The sequence below is a fragment of the Balaenoptera acutorostrata genome, chromosome 4, assembly GCF_949987535.1.
Source record: "Balaenoptera acutorostrata chromosome 4, mBalAcu1.1, whole genome shotgun sequence".
In the NCBI taxonomy this organism is placed as follows: domain Eukaryota; kingdom Metazoa; phylum Chordata; class Mammalia; order Artiodactyla; family Balaenopteridae; genus Balaenoptera; species Balaenoptera acutorostrata.
Window position 1 is genome coordinate 92,564,847 of NC_080067.1, and position 20,227 is coordinate 92,585,073.

General features: G+C 46.9%; 1 protein-coding gene across 3 annotated transcripts; it reads right to left on the reverse strand.

Annotated features, from left to right (window-relative positions):
* Positions 1-5,084: 5,084 nt before the first annotated feature.
* On the reverse strand, positions 5,085-19,821 carry TAGLN3 (transgelin 3). Of its 3 annotated transcripts, none has more exons than XM_057545835.1 (6): positions 19,514-19,821; positions 19,032-19,213; positions 17,693-17,867; positions 8,069-8,171; positions 6,469-6,606; positions 5,085-5,507 (listed from the first exon to the last, which is right to left on the reverse strand). In XM_057545835.1, exons 2-6 carry the CDS (start codon positions 19,209-19,211, stop codon positions 5,312-5,314), a joined length of 792 nt encoding a protein of 263 aa, XP_057401818.1. In that variant the 5' UTR covers positions 19,212-19,213; positions 19,514-19,821; the 3' UTR covers positions 5,085-5,311. The 3 variants fall into 3 exon arrangements, with proteins under 3 accessions (XP_057401818.1, XP_057401819.1, XP_028022256.1); XM_057545836.1 differs by having other exon boundaries at positions 5,085-5,447; positions 19,514-19,818; XM_028166455.2 differs by lacking the exon at positions 5,085-5,507 and having other exon boundaries at positions 6,128-6,606; positions 19,514-19,806.
* Positions 19,822-20,227: the final 406 nt, after the last annotated feature.

The following is a 20,227-nucleotide window of genomic DNA, read 5'->3' on the forward strand; positions in this document are numbered from 1 at the left end:
TTACCTTGCTCAGGGCATGTGGCGGACTTAAGCTTATTCACCATCTGCACAATGTGAGGAAGATGGCCTTGAATCCATTTAAGAAGCTGGGCTGTTTAAATGGAGAAATTTAACCTTCAAAATGTTCAAGGGAACTAGGCTTACAAAACAACTTGCAGGAACGCTGTGCTCATTTCTGCCAATAACACAATAATTTACATTTTAATCTTTGTGCTCTACAGTTACCATAGCAGTGAAAGATACACAGTCAACAGGATTATGTCAATTTCAATGACGATATAATCAGCAGTTAAGCTAATCTGTCCATGGCAGTTAAATTTACTATCAGCAATAGTGCTGCCGCCTACTATATCATTAAAATTTTCTGTAAATGTTAACTAAAATGGCAGCCTGCATGGAAACAAAAAAACAAGATCTTATGAAAAGTGAGCTTTGTGTTTCCATTAACAGAAGACTCAGCTTTAGTCACAGCTCTTGGTGGAAGGAATGATATAAAAAGTAGAGAACTGTGGCCTAGTTTGTCTGCCTGGAGTCAGACATTTTCTTAAATCATCTTTCTGTTCTTTGACATATCAGAGAACCAGAAATGGGACCTGCATTCACACTGCAGCCTGGTACAACCCTATTGATGGCATGTCTACAGATGTCACTAGCTTTTAGCAAATCTTTCTGTTTCTGTGATCATGAGGAGCCTTGATTCTGGTTCGTGGGTTGAGGCAACAGATGTGTGAAGCGGAGAGATGGGTGTCTTGGTCCTGTCGGGGACCTGCAACCATCACCATGGAAAGTTTTGCACATTCCACGTCAAGGTGAGCTCTAACTACACTGAGCAAATTTGGCCTTTTAAAAAGTAACTTGCCATGTACACACTGCTATATTTAAAATAGACAACCAACGAGGACCTACTGTATAGCACAGGTAACTCTGCTCATTACTCTGTAATAACCTAAATGGGAAAAGAAATTGAAAAAGAATAGACACATGTGTATGTATAACTGAATCACTTTGCTGTACACCTGAAACTAACACAACATTGTTAATCAACTATACTCCAATTTAAAATAAAAAGTAACTTGAAAACAAATTTTTATGCATTTCTTTAAGATCTCGGGACTTCCCTGGTGGTCCAGTGGGTAAGACTCTGCTCCCAATGCAGGGGGCCTGGGTTTGATCCCTGGTTGGGGAACTAGATCCCACATGCGTGCTGCAACTAAGAAGTCTGCGTGAAGCAACTAAGAAGTCAGCATGCCTCAACTAAAAAGATCCCGCATGCCGCAACTAAAGATCCCAAGTGCCACAACTAAGACCCAGAGCAGCCAAAATAAACAAATAAACAAACAAGTAAACAAATACATAAATAAATAAATAATAATAATTTAAAAAGATTTCAACCTCTAACCCTGTCTCCTAGATGTCTAAGACTGAATAAGACTCCAAGGCATGGATACCACAGGGATTTCTCAAATCACCCTTGCTCAAGTCCACCCGGGAATGAGCCGTCTTGAAATCCAAGCCCCTTCCTCATTGTTTTAACTCTTTTGGGTCCAGGCAGGCTGGGACAAGTGGTAAAGAGGCCAATACATTCTCATAATGGCACAAAGCAGAAGTTCCCATGTCCAGTGTCCTCTAGCAAACATTCCCTGACCATCCAGGTCAGAGAACTCTTCCTTCAGAGGGTCCGAGTGAACACTGCTGTGATTTGGCCCTTAAACTTAAACAAACAACTAATGATACAAGGAGCTATCGGGTATATTGTTTGCTCAGCTAGACTGCAAATTCATTCAATTAAGAGCCACGTCCATATTTTGTTGTGTCTCCTGGTTCATAATACAATTCCTTAAATATATTAGGAACTCAATAAACTCTTGTTGACTGATTACAGGGATGGTTTTCTAGTCATTTTCCTACATTCAGCACATAGATGGATTTTGCTGATTACCAGGGCAGCTTTTGAATAAATAAATAAATGAAATAATAGAATGAGACATTAGGACCTTAGGAAGAATTAGTGAGAGAGATTTAGCAGAAAGGCCATGTAATAGAAAGAAATGAGTGCTGCTCTGGGACCCTAGGAAACTAGATTTAAATCCTCCTCCAAAACTTAATTTGCTAAATGATGTTGGAGAAATCATTTCACCTTTAGTCTCCAGTATTATTCTAAATAAAATGCAGGGCTTGGCATAGGTCATTTCTCTAGGACTTTAGAAGAGAAAAAAAACAAGGAATGGAATATGAGTTCAAGTTTTACTCAGGGCTAGCTCTACAAGAGAGTGGGTCTCCATAGAGCCCATCCAGCTAAAAAAAAAAAAAAAAAAAAGAATTCTCTCAATAGAGAAAATGGCTCAAAAATGGCCCATTCTAATACAGTTTTGAAATACATTGTTGGAGTTGGTTAGATATTATTTTATTTAGAATTTTTCACATCTATGGACCCAAGTGAAATCAGTCTAATTTTCTTTTCTTATCCTTCTTGGGCTTTGGAATCAATGTTACATTAGCCTCATGAGGTGAGTTGGACTCAATATGTTTGTCTTTCCCTCACAATTTCTTAAACTTATCAATATCTCTGTATTTCCTCCACACAGAACATTGTCCTTAGCACAGTCTCACCCATCCCTTTTTCTGCACTTCTCCACACACGCCCTACTGGTATTGTCTAGAAGTTTAGTTTTGGAGTATTATAGATAATTTTTCTCACCCTATTTTTTAGTTCTTTTTTATTTAAACAAGAATGAGATTTTCTAACTTATCCTTATTTCCCACACCAAATAGAGTTTTCCTGGTCTTTGTTAATATTTCTGTGTCACTTTGGGGCTTAAAAAATTAGTTAGCTATATAGAAAATTAGGTGTTTGAGGCTGTTGTATTTTTATCCCTTCAGCATCTTGAAAATATTACTTTATGCATCCGGGGTTACTATTGAGAAGTCCAATGTCTATCTGATTCTTTTTTCTTATATGTAATGAGCTTTTATTCTTTAAAATCTTTGAGAGTTTCCTATTTATTTTCAGTGGTCATATATTTCACTGTAATGTATCCCACTGAGGGCTCCTATCATTTATTTTTTGGCACATTGTAAGTCTTTTAAAACTGAGTTCTTAGGTCTTTTTTTTTTTCTAATTCTGGGAAATTCTCAAAATTATTTCTTCAAATTTTTCCTCCCCTACCTTGATTTCTTTCCTTTGCTGCTGAGATTTCAGCTATATGATTTTTGACCCATATCACTTAACGTTTCTTTTGTATTCCCATCTGTTGTACCTATCTTTTTACAGTGTCTTGTTTTAATATTCTAATTTGTTAACTTGTTCTTTTTATCCATTCTACTATCAATCTGTATTTTATTTTATTTATTTATTTATTGGCAGCACCTCACAGCTTGTGGTATCTTAGTTCCCTGACCAGGGATCGAACTCTCGCCCCTTGCAGTGGAATCACGGAGTCCTAACCACTGGACTGCCAGGGAATTCCCTTTTATTTTATTTTTATTTTTTAAGAGACTTTTTATTTTATTTTATTTTATTTTTTTGGCTGCATTGGGTCTTTGTTGATGCGCAGGGGCTTTCTCTAGTTGCAGCAAGCGGGCTTCTCATTGAGGTGGCTTCTCTTGCTGTGGCTTGTGGGCTCTAGAGCTCAGGCTCAGTAGTTGTGGCTCACAGGCTTAGTTGCTCCGCGGCACGTGGGATCTTCTCGGACCAGGGATCGAACCCACATCCCCTGCATTGGCAGGCAGATTCTTAACTGCTGTACTGCCAGGGAAGTCCCTATTTTATTTTTTTATGTTTCATATCTCCAGTTGGCTTCTTTTTCATAATGGAAGCAATAGCTTCAAGTTTCCAATATTTTCCCTTATCATTTTTAGTATATTGTTAGACTAATTGTAAATGATTCTTCTCTCTGGTCCACAAATTCCACTTCATCTGGTAAGAGTGCTCCAGTGTGTCTTTAGATGACAGTACTTACACTCCTCAGGGGTCTTCCAGTTGCTGCTCCTGAGCTCACATTTCCCTGAGATTGTCTGCTACCTTGACTGCAAATGCAAAATGGGGAAGAGGGAGAACATCTCAGGCCCTAGCTTGGATCGATTCTGTTGGGAATATATATCTGGAGCTGGAAATATACTAAGGCAGATTGTTTTTGGAATGACAAACTGGACTCTCTCATTCTCTGTTACTTCCTATCTCAATCCCAAGCCCTCCGGGTAAACATCCGTCCTAGGGCCTCGCATTTTTCAACACCCTCATCTCCAGGCTGTAAGCATCTGATGGGACTGAAGGGGTGGGAGCCTGTCAGGGCCGGTGGGATCATGTTGGGAGAAGAAAACGCCTGGGTGCTGGCAACCTGCTGTGTTACCTGCTCCTCCCTTCAGCTGGGCTCTGCGCCACTCCAGATTGGGCTGCTTTTCCGCCTCTTAGTGTCTCTGGCACAGCAGTGGTGGAGCCAGGGCATGCGGAGAATAGAACAGGCATAGCCTGAAAGCACTCTCTCACACCTAGTCCCACACACCGCTGGTGGAGGTTATTTCCCATGCCCTCCACCTCCCAATCCCAAACAGGAAACTAACCACCTTCCATCTCTCACCAGGAATTTCCTCCCAGTTTTATTTCATTTTGGGGGGGATCCATCAACCTCTCTCTCTTGCTTTTATGGCAAATCCAAGGGAAAGTTTGAGAAAGGAATTCAGCTGCATGTTAATATAACATCTTTTCAGGAATGGACAATTCACCAGTGATTGAATTGGTCACTAGGTATCCTAGAGGATGAATTCCTGTTTTTTTTTTTAATATTAAAAGTCTTTAAAAATCTTATGCTGGATCCTAATATATAAAATAGATAAAATGAGCAACGCTCTCATTGAAGCAGGAGTGGGAACCAGAATTCAGCCTCCTCCCCACCATCCCCCAGTCCCATGGGAATCCCACAGAACTCTCTATGGAAGCCTAGAACTGCGAAGAATGCAGTCTGAAAAATCATCATTCTACATCTAGAGTGTGGCAGTGTCTATATTTTCATTTATTCTATTTTTGTCTTGTTAATTAACAATTCATTGTATGAGGAAAGACTTTATTTCTTTTCTTACTAAATGCATCACTTTTAAAAAAATTTTTTATTTATTTTTGGCTGAGTTGGGCATTCATTGCTGCGCGCGGGCTTTCTCTAGTTGCAGCGAGCGGGGGCTACTCTTCATTGCGGTGCGTGGGCTTCTCATTGTGGTGGCTTCTCTTGCTGCGGAGCACAGGCTCTAGGCGTGCGGGCTTCAGTAGTTGTGGCTCGCGGGCTCTAGAGTGCAGGCTCAGTAGTTGTGGCGCACGGGCTTAGTTGCTCCGCAGCATGTGGGATCTTCTGGAGCCAGGGCTCAAAGCCATGTCCCCTGCACTGGCAGGCGGATTCTTAGCCACTGCACCACCAGGGAAGTCCCAAAATGCATCACTTTTTTTTTTCTTGTTTCTACTGGTAGGAAAGAGTAAGATGAGTTGGTGGTCCCCAGGCGTACTTGCCTTCTTAAGTTTTCTGTGGATGAGAAAATGTTTAAAACCTTTCTCATCTTAGCTAGATCTGAGTCTTAGACAATGTCCAAGAGTTTTAGGGGGTTAGACCCTGTAAACAACTGTAAGAGAGCAATCTACTTTGCTTTCACTTCTGGCTAATGAAGAAACTGTATAAATGTCTGCATCAGACCCAGAATCTGGCCTGTGGGGATAAAGATTATTGATAGTGAAGGGAAAACTGCTCTTTCCTTCAACTAATCATCACCCGTCCAGCTGATAAAACCACCCCTCCATCAGATAGTTCCTGAGCATCTACAGCAGAGCTCTTGAAGAGTTGGGGCTTCAGCTTGCTCATTCCTGTGTCCCCCCCAGAGTCTGGCACAATAAGCACAAGGTAGGTACTCAAAAAATATGTGGGAGCCAAAGACCTTGTCCTTGAACTCATGGGTTTAGGCTGTCAGAGTGGGCAAAACTGTTCCTAAACTTCTACTGCAATTGTCAAGATAAGCAATACAACCTTGCAAGGGCTTCCTCAGAGTTAACTTATATTTCTACTGCCACAGCTAGCTGGCCTCTTGAATGAAATGGAGACCAGCCCTGCCTGCAAAGTCCCTAAGACAAGGAAGGAACTTTACACTTGAAGACACAAGACTAATTTGTTTATTAGGTGCGTTCTATAAGTTGAGGAGGGAAATTTTTGGCAAATAAATAAATAAATAAATAATCAGGTAAATGAAGGCTTTTAGGGCAAAGAAGGAGCTCAGGAAGAGGAAGGAAGCGGAGTCTTTGCATAGTTCTAAATGAACAGAAGGTGGCAGCCGTAGGCAACGTGGATTCGCGGCAGAAATGCAGCACTTGCAAAAACCAGGGACAGGAGGCTTTGAGAAGAGAAGGTCAGAAGGTGACTAACTATTTCTTTATCACAGAGACCATGGTGTGGCACGTTCGTCCTCTCTACTGGGTCGCGGGATGCAGCGTCTTACATGATTTGCCTGGGCATCCCATAGCCGGTCATGCCTGCCTGGGACGCTCCCTTGTTGCTGCCCATCTGCAGGCCTATTACATTCTGTCCCTGGCGAAGCTGCTCCTCTGAAAATCCTCTCCGGTTCTGCTGGGCTTTCCTGGGCAGAGGGAGTGAGATGAAACAATGTCATTCTGTTTTCAAAACTTTTCCAAGATATGCAGTTACACAGGCTCTTCTGGGGGTCACCAAATAGAAGGGTGGGCCTTATACTGAACTATAGTCCTGCCAGGAACTATGGCCCTATCCTGGGCTATGATCCTATCCTGGGCTATGGCCCTACCCTGGCCTTGGCCCTACCCTGGGCAGTGAGCCTACCCTGGGCTATGGCCCTACCCTGGGCTATGATCCTATGAAATATGGCCCTACCCTGGGCTATGGTCCTACCACAAATGGGCCCTGCCATGAAACATGACCTCTTGACATCTTAGAAGCTCAGGTGATTTTCCAGAATTTCCACAGCAAAGAACCAGTGCTGCCTCTCTGGATACTTTACTCTCAGACAGCTTTCCTGTCCCCCCTTCTCACAGTTACCTCAAGCCCTTGTGAAAATTAAAATCAGCTCTTCTTACAAATCATGTCATTAATCCTACTCCACCTTCCCTGTATGGGGCCAAGGATTAATGTCCCACTTGAAAGCTGAGGGATGTAGGTGTTAGGAGGGGAAATTTCCTACTCTAGACCAGAGGTTTGCAAACTTTGGTGAAGAGCCAGATAGTAAATAATGTTGGTTTTATGGGCCACATAGACCATGGTAGATCACTAACAAAATGGGGGCTAAAACCAGGGTTTCAATTGGCCAATATCTAGGAGCTTTTCAGACCAGGTTCATTTAAAATGTCACAAGCTGGTACCTTTTCATAACTGTCAAGAAGAGGAGGGGATTAGGGGAATGAAGAGTCAATCATCTGCTACAACATGCTTTTTTCATCTCTCACTGAGCTAGGGGTGGAGTTTAAGCATCCTTGCTACCCCTCCCCCCCCCAAAAAAACAAACAACAAAGCAAATAATCTCTTTAGGGAAAGGCCCTTTACTGACATGACACAATATAACTTATTATCCACTTCAGGCCTCCTCCGAGAGTGACAGACAGCGCTATCAATGGATATGCTGGGACGACAGGACTGTCTCAGGACTCTCCTGGCAAATAAAAGATGTTTTCCCTACCTTACGTGAGGAAAATAATTAAATAAATAAGTAGATTCAGGGCTACTTGGCTCCTAGTGAAACCAAGTTCAAATGTCAAGCCACCTGTGAGAAAAGTCATTCATCCCCGCTCAGTCTCAAGAGAGACATAACCTGGGCAGAGCTGGAGGATCCAGGTGTCTAGTAGGAAAGGCCCAGTGACTTCTGCCCTGGGTGGTGTATTGGCCTGAACAGGCAGCATCGGTCTTTCCTTGCTCTGGGGGATTCGGTTATGGGGCTGGGAGTGCTTGTTGCTAGGCTGGACTTTGTGTCAAAACAGCCTCTGGGGAGCTACAAGACTTCAGATGCTCGCTCTTATTAAAATCATCCTCTGCCTGGGGAGGGAGAGGGTGTGTGGCTGGGAAGGGACTTTTACCTGTGAAACCAGGATGGCTCTCCCCGGTAGCAGCCATCATCCTTGGTGACTGCAACGCTGCCTAGAGCCATCAGGGTCCTCTGCACGGCCGCCATGTCCTTCCCTGGAAGCCAAAGGAGAGATTAAAGCCAAGCATGTGTCAGGGCCAAGGAAGAGGGAAGGATGGGGCTGGACCTCTGGGAAGAAAGTTCTCATAGGAGGCTGTAGGCGAGCACATTCAAGGGAGAGGGATACAAGATACTCCTCAAAGTGGCCTGAAGACAGCCATGGCCAAACTTCTCAGAAAGGAGCAAAAAATCTCCTGGCTAATTATTCTCTATATGGTACATGCCAGAGATAGCGAGTTTCTAACCCATTCACAGTTGTTACATGAATAACACATTCCAAAACACTGAGCAACTCAAACAGCGGTAGATCCCTGCCCTAAGCAGAGGCCCTGGCCTCGGTAGGTTCTACGGGCGGTGGTAAGGGGAGGTGCTGTGAGTAAGCTGGCGTGAGGTCTGCACAAGAGGATTTTCGTAAGGACTGGAAAGAAAAAAGGAAAGCGGAAAGAAATTTACTGGTGGGTTAACTGCACCAAAGCCCAGGTGGCTTCTTTCTTTTACTTTATCTGGGTTAAAAGGGTCTAAAATCACCCATGTGCATCAAATTGAGTTTTCACTTGGCTCTTTGGGCTGGAGGCCTGGCAGATGAAGAAAAGCAAATCAACACAGAGCACTCCAGCATGACACAATGAGAACCTCTTCATTCTGTGCTGCTTGAGAGGAGCTAAATGGAGACAATAAATAAATGGCTTGTGTGTGTGAGAGAGAGAGAGAGAGACAGAGAGAGATGTGTGGTGTGCTCCCTCACACAGTGGAGGGGGACACTGTCACCCGAGGAGCCCAGGGACCCTTCACCCACTGGGCTACAAGGTAGCCTCCTCTTCCCATCCTTTCTCCACTCCCCCCTTCCAGCGGACCGACGTGTCCTGGACAAGGAAAGGGAAAGATGCTACTGTGTGGTTAGCCCCGCAATTTAGAACCAGATCGAAGGTCCACGCACGAGTGTGCAGTGCAAAAGCTAAAGGGCTAGGCGAGGGGAGGGTGGCTGCATTCAGCCTGGCAGGGGCTGTGAAAGTCAAGGGCAAACACTGAAGGTCCTCTTGAGACCGAGTGAACCATCTGTAATCTCCGGCTGGGCTGCTGCAGCCCGGTCACCAGGGAATACAGAATTACAGGGGAAAGGCAGACAGAAAGTGAGAATGGCGCATAACTCTAACAAAATAAACAATTAGGGCCCACAGAGGAAGTCCAGGTCAGGATGTCCATTTATTCAAAGAGGAGAGAGAGACAGCAGATCCTTCTTTCCTTGCCTCTCTCCCCATCCCCTGTCCCACATTAACCACAGGACGATTTCCTGGATCCTGAGGCCCTGTGGGATGGATTGATAGATACAGGGATGAGAGGTTCTCAGTGGAGAGACCCCCCCCTCACCCCAGAAGCAAGGAACAGCTGGGGTGGTGGAGAAAGGAGGACCTGGGCAGCAGATGGAAGGAGGAGGGCACAAGGGATACTGAGAAGGCAGAGAGAGGAAACGCAGAGGAGGTTATGAGAATGATCCTTCTCTTCCGCAGATGAAAAGCATTTCTGTAAGTGTCACTGTATTACAGGATACATTTTTTTTTTTTTTTGACAGAACTGGCATGATGATATTCTGAAGGATCACCGTGGGAAGAGATAGGAAGAAGGTTTGCTTTCAAGTAGTGAGTCATTAAAGAGAACCTCGAGAAACTATGAAGTACATGGAGGCTTAGGAAGGTCCAGGTACATCACTCATCTCTACTCTGTATGTAAAGCACACCGGAAACCTGTTTCCGGTGGCTGGAAACAGCGCGCATCTGGCATGTCCAGGATCTGGGGAAATGTGGAGCCTGGCACCCGGCAACCAGCCACAGACACTACCCTGGAGGCCCGGGGTGGGAAGCAAACTCTGTTAAACCAAAAAGACCCGGTCCCCACTACATATGGCTAATGCATATACTGCATGAACCCAGAAAGGACACAGGGAATTAAGTTGGGGGCAAGGGTAAAAGATATCCAGGCCCCCTGACCTATAAATCTCACCCCACCCTCATCCTGGGAGAGTGCAAAAGGAAGCAATTGCACGATTGGGGCAGAAGAAGCTGGGGAAGGAGGCATTAGACAGGAACAAACTGGAAAAGCTTTTTTTTTAAAGAAAGGGCCAGAGACAAGAGATTTGTTATAAATGATAGGCTAGACACTTTATTATAAGTGACCTTGCCCCTGTGGACTTGATATGATTCCTCCCAATGTGTGGATGGGAAAATTAACTCAGGGAGGTTAATTAATTTCCCAGAGCCACCCAACAAGTGAATCAGGGCCCAGATCTAGCTCAGGTCTGTCTGAACTCAGAGCCTGTAATCAGTCCAGGAGGCCACACTGCCATCTCCCATGGGTGCCCAGCACAGGTTGATTGGGAGGCATGGCGCTCAGTGATCAGGAATGACCTGAAGGGTGGCAGTGGCTGCTTCAGTGCCAGGCCAGAGGGAGACACTGGAGGGATACCAATGGGGCATAGCTCTTGGGCCCCACAAAATCTGGGGCACCAACTTCAAATGACCGTAAGTCTATGTTTTGTCTGGAATAATTTCTCAAGGTCTCAACCCAAATAAGATGAAAGCAAAAGAAAGCAGTTGGGGCCCAGAGTCCCCCATCAGTTTGCAGATCAAGTTAAAATAATTATTGTCAAGATTCTAAATAACATAACAAACAGAAATCTGCCTTCTGTAACCAGTTCATGTCTAGTTCATTTTCTAATAGACATTCCTTGGAAAGAATTCCAGTGTTTTGGGCTAACCAAATGGGAAGAGGGTCTCTTTCCAGCCTCATTTCTCTTGCCAGTTCAGAAGCCTGGATCAAGTGCTGTTGGGTAGAAGGGGGCGGTGTGTGGAGACTGAATCCTGTAGCTGAGGGTCAAAAATTGAAATGTCTGAAGGAGCAGTGAGATGAGGGAAGATCTGTGAAGTGAGTCAGTTATAAAGCAACAAAAGCTGAGCTTCTTGTGTCACAACAATGTGTATCATCTGCCTAGAACCCAGCCTGCTGCAGAACATGGTTTCCCAAGCTTCTGGGACTACTTATGGGATGGGGTTGGGAGGCCTTTCTAAAAATATGAAATTTGAGGTCATCCCTGGACAGACTGATTTGTCAGTCCTGGGATGGGGCCTGGGAGTTTGTATTTTTGATAATCTCCCCATGTGATTCATGCCATCAGACAACTTTGAGATGCATGGGTTTCACCTGATGACTCCCAACTGGACTGAGCATCAGAATTACCTGAGGATCTTGAAAATTCAGATTCTGGGACAATATCCTGCGATGATTCTGATGCAGCCAAATGCATAAGCAAGCACTGCCCCAGTACTTCAGCTTTTAATTTTTAAAAACATCCCAATGTCTGGCATGTGGTAGGTACGAAATAAAAGTTGTTAAGCGGTAATTCCTTGCTTCAGAGCTATCGTCCACAAGGTCAGAAGTCACATCGATAGTTAAAGGGCTCTGACACAAGTTGGGAGCCTGCTCAGAGCTCCAGCAGCCTGGAATCTCTTTGTTCCCTGAAAGCTACCCCCAGAAGCTTTGGCAAGACAGCTTGAAAGCTGCTGCTCAAGCTAGTTTTCCAAGAAGAAGGAGAACAGTTCTAAAGAAGTACCAGCTAGGTGTTGGGAATTTTCTAGATGCTGGGAACGCAGGAATGAGACCGAGTCTGGGTGGTGATCTACAAATGAGACCGCTGGCTATAGGAGGAAGTGATACATGAAAGAGAGGGGTCAAATTTCCACTAACAGTTCAGGATTTCAATCAGGTTCCTGGACTCTTCTAGCTCTCTATCATGGGTGGAAGCTACTATTAGACTCGAAGTTGTAAAAAGAGATGGTGGCACGGTAGTTTTCCTTGTCAGAACCTCAGATAGCAACTGACACTTTGACTTGACAGTACTGTATTCCCTGTTTATTGCATTATCACAAAGCAATGTCTCCCCAAGTGTGGTCTTACACTCCAGCTACTAAATGGTCATCTCTGGGGAGAGGGACCAAGGGTTCTGCATTACAAGTACCCCTTGCCCCGACCTAGGAATTCTTAGTGCCCATGAAGTTTGAAGACTTTTACCATAAAGATACTTGAACAAGGATTTTGTTCCCTTAATTTTTTTTATTACTTTCATGCTATCTTACACATGTCTTTGGGAAGAAAAAATAAACAGAAGGGTAAAAAGAAAGAAACAAGGCCAGAGAAGTCACATCTGGGTGGGTAAAGTCAGGCTGGACACTCTACTTTCAATACTAAAAATCAGTCTTACATTCAAAACTCTTTGCTTTGGAGTTTCTTCTATTTTACATTAGTCTTGACTCAACCCTTGTAACTCTTAGAATACTGTTTTGGTTTTTTTTCAACTTTCTGGGACTTACAGAGAAAGCAGTCAGTGGATGAAGAAACCACTTCTTATTTCCCTGAGTAATAACTTAGGCATAGCCCCCAATTCTCCACTAAGAGTAGAAAAATTATTGCTTTGGATAAGGGAGAAATGTCAGAGGGTAGGTTGGGCTGCTCTGTGGGCTTTATGAATTTTTGTTGCTTGCCTCCCTGGAGAAAATCTGTAAGGAAGTGGTTCTCATAGTGGGGTTCCCAGGCCAGCAGAAGCAGTATCACCTGTGAATTGGTAAGAAATGCAAATTCCTAGGCCCTACCCCAGACTTAATACCTCCGAAACTCTGGGGCTGGGGTCCAGCAATCTGTGTTTTAACAAGCCTACCAGGAGATTCTGATGTACACTGCAGTTGGAGGACCACCGCTGCAGGAAGAGCCCGTCAAACTCAAGTGTGGTGTGAGCAGTGCTTGCAGGAAATGCGGTGAAGGCTGCACTGAGAGAAAAGGAGGCTTCAGGCGGCAGGCATTTCTGTACTACCTTGAGTCACTACAGGTACCATACAATATCCCAAAACAGCTCTCACATTGGGTGAAATGTCTCTTCTGTTCTTGCTATTGAGGAATGACACATACAGTGACACCTCCCAGAGGACATATTTGGACCTTCCAGGCACTCTGCCCCCTGGTATAAACCAGCCTCCCCAACACCCAGTCATCAAGGAGGGGAACAAAGCCAGGGAGGCTGGACAAAGCCATGTGTCCCGGATCCTCGTCAGCAGGATTATGGAGAAGAGCAATCAGAGTTGATTGATCTTTGAGTCTTGCCCGCTCTGACATTCTAGAATTCTAGGTGTCTAATGCTCATTGCCTGGTTATGCCTGGGAACCAAAAAGGCTAGTTGCTGATGGACTAACAGCAGAGGAGAAAAAAGCCAACATTTATTAGGTGTCTCTTAGCCAGGCATTGTGCTAGGCATTTTATGCATTTAATCCTTGCAAGAACCCTGCAAGGGAGGTGCTGTTTACAGGGAAGGGAACGGAGGCTCTGAGAAGCTAAGCAGCTTAACCAGGGTCATGTAGCTAGTATGTAGCTAGCTTCCAAAACTCATGCTCTTTCCACAGTACCACGATCCCTGGGTCTGGAATTGGCAAAGCAATACTATATCGTGGGGAAAAACATAAAGGGCAATGACTACGAGGTGGAAAAAAGTCAATAAGGAGACCCATAAAGGTGGCCCCTCGTTTTGGAGAATGGTCAATGAGGTGAAGGCACCGCAGATGACAGAGAGGGCAAAGGTCATCCAGGCAACCCTACCAGCTGCTGTGTGAGGCCCTTCGTGAAGTCCATCCGTTCTGAGACAGAATATGTGCCCTTCCAGCCTTGCTCCTGCTGCCCTTATTTTCTATTAGTCTTAAAAAAAAAGTAGGCCAATGATAATAGTAATTTGAACATTGCTACCATATATTATGGTCTGTTCTTTCCAGCACTGTGTTAAGCACTTTTAATGCATTATCTCATTTACGCCCCATATCAACCCTGTGAAATAGACACTATTATCCCCATTTTACAGCTGAGAAAACGGAAGCTTAGAGAAGTTCATTGATAGGTGGTGGAGCAGAGGTTTGAACGGGGTGGTGTAATTTCTGACTTAGGAGCCTGCACTCTCCTACCCTCAGGGTAAGCTTTCTTTGTAGGCTTTCTGGCCAGCACACTCACTCGCTCTCACGAGAGTGAGACACACACACACACACACACACACCTCCTTTTCTGTCTCCTCCCTTTCTCTCCTTCCCCCTCTCCCTCCACCGAAGTGATGCTGAAACCTAACCTCCGTTGTGCTGTCCTGAGTCACAGCTGAGACGGCCCCGCCTGCCCTTTCCAGGTTCTCAGGGCGAATCCCAAAGTAACCTGCCCGGCATCCACCTTCTCTCATCCATGAGAAAGACCTCTCCAGTCCCCTTCCATGGCTCTAAGCTGCCCTCACTTCTCCCCCATCACTGAAGGGAACTGGTCACCCCAGCTTCCTCTGAGGGGAACTCCGGGAGCCTTGTCTATATCTCTGTGGTTGGGTTGTTTTTTAGGCCATTCAGCCCTGGGTTCCTTTTTAAAGCCTTGAACCTTTTATTCTGGTTGCCTCTGAGTCCATTCCAAACATTTCGCCTTGCATCTAAAAGGGGTTTCAGGAGAGAAGGTACATCTGGGCGTCTGCCTGTCTAAACAACTGAAGCTAAATGAGAAAGCATTTGGCGAGCCCTGGCTCCTGCGGCGTTATTCATCTGCGACATAAGAGCAGCACAGAGTCATGGGCAGCCGTGGGCAAGCAGAGCCCTACTTAGGAAGATGCCAAGCAGGGGAGATGGGAGACCGAGAGCTGCTGAGCATAAAATGCCTGCAGAGGAGGAGGAGAAGTTCCCAGGCAAGGAGGGCTGGCCACTCAGAGCCACAGCCACCATGACCACAGTGCACGGAATCAGGAGTGAACGTGAGTAATCTGAAATTTGAGGACAGCATTAAAACCACAGCCCAGGTGCAGAAGAGTAGGAAGAATGTGAGACTAAGCTAAGGCGATGGCCAGTCAAATAGCTGTGCGCACAAACATGGACAACCCCACACACACACAGGCACGTCAACACATGCCAGCCCGCCCACTGGCATCCCTTTGATTCCAGCTTACTCATCCCTAAATTCACGGGTGACAAGCAGCTCTGGCAGAAGGACCCAGCCTCGCACTTCTCCATGCTGCTGTTCCGTGGGTCTCAGTGCTGGGCTCGCCCAAGGCTGCCGTCCCTCCCCGTTTCTCTGCTCAAAGCAACCCACTTTCCTGTCTCGCTTCACTGTATGGTCACCAGCTCAGCCTGAGCTGCAGACACTGCACTTGGGGGATGTCAAGTATCCCCTCCAGCAAATAGAATGAACCTCCCAAACCTCAATCCTGAGTTGCCCCTCCATGGAGGGGGCCGCCAGGCCCTGGTGCCTCTAGAGGCCATTTGGACCCTCCGAAGCATCTGTTCTATTGCCAGCTGTCCTGCCTATAGCATCTCAGCCACCGCACCCTGGGCGTGGTCTCCTTCCTTGTTTCCTTTAAAGCCCCATCTTTCTTTGCCCTGGGAACGAGACCCCTCAGTGTCTGCCTTGTTCCCTTTTTCTAAGAGCATCACCCTGCCCTGGAGTCCACCCGTCCACCACCCCATCTCAGGCTCCTGCAGTCACACAGATGCCTCTCAACTTCCCTCTTCCCTAAGAGGTATCTGACACACAGGGCTGGGGCAGGTGGCGTAGACTTCCACCTCCTCTGCTTATCAGGGACCTTTGCTCCGTAGCCTCCTCCCCTTCACTACCAGCACCTCCCGGGGGTCAAGTTCACCCGTGTGGTCTTTGGAAAAAGGGGAAAGGCAAGCAAGGCATCCTCAACACAGAAAACACCCTCGGGATCCCCATCTCCCATAGCCCTCCCAGTTTCTTCCTCCTCGTATATACTTCCTGTACTTGGGGGGGGGGGTCTCACTGGGACCCCTTCCATTCATACAAACCTCCAATTACCGGGGCTGTAACCTTCCGTCCCACACAGCCCTGAATCATCCTCCCCCTCCTCTTCATCTCATCAGTCACTGTTATGACTCAACAGCACACTCATGGTGTAGGTGAAGGAAACAGCGTCCTGGCCAAAGCATGGCATGGCAGACTAGTTAAGGCCCTACTCTTTGGCATCATGGAGCCTGGGTTTGAGTCCTGGCTCTGCTAATTATTAGCCAGTCATATGATCTATACGAGCAATAATGGGCGAGCTCCAGTTTCATCATCTATAAAATGGGGAAATTCATAACACCCACCTCCTGGAATTATTAGGAGAATTGATTGGCGTTATGCAGAAAAGCCCTAGTACCATGCCTAGTGTAGAGGAAAATATCAATAAGCAGCAAGAATTTTTATTAGCAAGGAAAAAATCATCATAGTTTTGACCTAAAAAGCAGGGAGCAAGTCTCAACTGGGACATTCTGTGGGGATTTGGAGGCAAGTGTCCATGATGTCCAATAGCCTGGCCTGAAGGTCTGAATAGCTGAGTTTCTAAATAATGGCAAAACATTACTGATAAACTGATTGGCGTCTTAGGATTTTAACTACTCATCTGTGAAGGAAACAGGAAATGCCAGCTCTGTGTATGACATGGAGAAGGGGGTGAGGATTAAGGAGGCAATGGCTTCTTTATAAGTTGTTTAGTAGAATGGTCCTCTGCTAGAAATCTGTTTCAACCATCATCTGAATACCCTTTTAACTATCATTCTCTTGATCACAGGAGAGTTAGTCCATTCTCACTGTCAGCAGAGCCACTTGGGTCACTGCGCTGCGCACCCTCTTGGTCGGGCCACTGATGACAGCTAGTGACAATGAGCATGAGAGTGCAGTCAACCTGGCAGCCCTGCTTGGACCTGTGCGTCCCCCCAGCAGGCCTGATGTGGAACAGTCGCATGGATGGTGTGCACATTTGGGCTCCGGGGGACACTAAGCCCTAAGACCATGGGTCCCAAATTCTCTGGCGGTACCTCCATCCACATCATTTGCCCTAATGATGGTGGATTGTTAACTATGTCCAGAAACTTGATTTCCTTTTCATGCCTTGTTAGATTTCTTACATCAATTCACGACTATGAAAGACAAAAATCATTTGTCACCCTCTCTAAGAAAATACACATCTGGAAGGTATAGTCACAAAGCTCCCAGATCATCGTTTAGTAAAAGGGTGGGGTGCTATTTGTTTCTCAGATTGAATGACAAAATTGCACCAGGCAGCTCTGTCTATAAGCCTGGTTGCTGGTGAGTCAGAAGCGCACTCGCCGCCCCCCGCTCCTCCAGGAGCTCTCACTTTGGGGGAAAAGTACATTATGGGAGGGGTAAGAGGAAGGAGAAGCATCCGTGTAACCATTTTAGCTTCCTCTCCACGGAGGCTTCTGTTTACCCGTTAGTTTGCTGGGGTCCCTGCTGTGTCCTGGGGTGTGTGTTCCTTAGAGGAGGAACACTTTCAATAGAACATCACAAAGCGGGAGGCGAACGGTGCTCCGGGGGGTAACAGCTGATAATCCTCTCACACGCACACACACGCCTGGAGATACGTGGAAGAACACTGTGGGCAGGTTTCACAAAGAGAAAAGCAAAAGGGTGGGGGGAGGGAAGAATGATCCCAAAGGCACGAGGGCCTTACCTTCCCAAAGGTCCACGGTCTGAAAAATGTCAGTGGTCCTGACGCCATAGATCTCCGCAGCTTTTAGGAACTGGGAGATTTGCTCCATCTGCTTAAAAGCCATCTTTGACTCTGAGATCTTGGGAATGGGCTCTTGTCCTGGTGGGTATAAACTGTTTATCAGCTTGCACAAGACCTGAAGAGGGAAAGGGGGAGGTAGAATCAGCGTTTCCCTTTGTATTTACCCCTCCCTAATGCAAAGTGAATCCTGGGCCTCACAGGGCACAGCCCACGGGTTTAAGCGTGGGCCAATCTTGCACCCCAGGAAGGCATGGGTTCTGAGCTGGGTGGCCAGGCTCCCATACCAAACCCCAAAGACCTGGGCGACTCCATTCTCAGGGCTGCTCCTGACCACAGAGAGCCCGGGAGTCCTCTTCCCTCCTTTCCTTTTGCTGGGTGAGGGAAAGAAGGTTTATAGAGAGGGAATGATGTGCAGTGATGAAGCCACGATTTCAGACTTTCAATGGAGGGAAGAGTTAGTGGCTCCCGGAGAGATTAAATGATAGACTCTAATATTATTTCTTCTATCAAAAGGCAGATCAGAATCAGGCTTCAATAACTCATCCAGTAAAAGCTATTGATGCGTAAAGGAGCCGAACTGGGTGGGTACCCCCAGATCCCTATAACCAAAGCGCTGGGCATAACCGGACAGAATCGTGGGATAGCAGTTATGTAACAGTAAATCACAGCCTGCGGAAAAGACGGGCTTGCTGGAATCAGCAGAGCCTGTGGTCTCCAACCACCCAAACACACAGGAGCATCTCCTTAGAAAAGCAGTTATCAAATAAGGATTCCCTTCAGTTTCAAGAGAGTCCATCCATTGGACAAACAGGCATTAAGCATCCCCAAGGCGTATGGCTCCAGGAAGAATGGGAAGGTGGTGAGTCCTCCCCCTCCACCCCTTCCTTTGTTTTACTATGTAACCAACCTATTCCCCTGCGGGAAGGAATGCCGCCACTCCCCCGCCAGAGGAGCTGATGCACCATGAAGGCTGGAGAGATCTCAAGGAAATACTTATCTCTATTCTCACTGGAAAAAGCAAAAGGACTTCGAATTTGCCAACAACTCAGAAGGAACCTGTGATGTCTGGGATGGGTGGAGAGTCCTCTAATCTAGCGAGGGAATTGTGCAGGGAGCCCAGACCTTCCAATCCCGAAGAGATAAAGGCATTCCCGTCCCCCTCCCTGGAGAAGGAGCTTGGCAAGCCGCAGCTCCTCCGGTAGCCTCTCGTTAAAAGAGGAGACCCTGGAAGGTTTCCCAGCCCACCGCCCCAGCATCCGAGATCGCTGCTGGCCCTTACCGTCCCGTCCATTAGCCATTTCTGAAAATGGGCCCTGCCAGGGGGCGGGTGCTCTATGTCCTCGGCGCACTGCAGGATGATCCAGTCGACCAGCTTGTTCTCCAGGTCCGCGTCGTACTTCTGCTCGATCTTCTCCTGCACCTCTCGGCTTAAGCCGTAGCTCGGGCCCCTGTTAGCCATCTCTGGAAGAGAAGAGAGGACACGCGGGGCATCCACACAATAGCAGCAGCAGCCCGCGCTCCCGGCAGACGGGGTTGGGATGTGGCTGGGCCGCCTGGCCCAGCAGCAGCAAAGCCGGCAGAAAGCCGGGCGTGGTTTAAATCAAGGAGCCAATGAAGCCACTGGGGTTTCACCTACAAACGGGAAGGAAAAGCGCAGCGCCAGTGACTCTTAGAATAAAGCCCCTGCCGGTCCAGGGGGGGCTGGAAGCCCCCTCTCAGTCCCGTCTATCAATGAGACGAAACGATGCACAAATGACTCACAATCAAGCCTGAAGCCCCCAGGCAGCAAGGGGGCTGGGTGGTGGTCGTTTCTTCCCTCCTCCCAGGAGCACTTGGCAAAGGCAGGAACCCTGAGATGGGAAAGAGCAGGTAATTAACAGGCCGGGAGGAAGGCCCCCTTGACGTAGAGCTGCGGATGCTGCATCGCGCCTGGAAGAATGGTACACGGATTCTATTTTCTCATGGCTGAGGAGGGTCACGCCAGGGCCGTTGCTAAGAGCCGTCCAAAAAGCCAGCCCTCTCGTGTGTCAGTCTAGCCCGCCCGCCTCCCTCCCGCTGAGAGCGGCTTTCTCAGCAGCACAATTCTTTCCCCTCCTCTGGGGAACAGCCGGTTGTACACAAGGCCAGCGCACAGCTGCACACGGAACGAGGCCTGTGGGAGGGTCCATGCTGTCGGCTGTCCATCTGTCAGGAGTTGCCAAACCACTTTCCCCCCGCCTGGAGGGAACAGTTGTTTGGTGGGGCAGGAGGGGCGGGGCTGTGAGCTGCAACCATTAGCTTGTTCAGCTGTCAGCCAGATTTCATCCCGAAACTTCCATCCTGGTGGGAAACTGTTGTGCCTCAGTTTGACTTATTCAAGGAATGTAGCGTTTTAATGCCATTTTTAATCGAAAGACACTGAGAGTACGTTTTATAAATTACAAGGAGCTCAACGTGCTAAGAACGCTTGGAGTGAAAGGTCTTGATAGAGTGTAA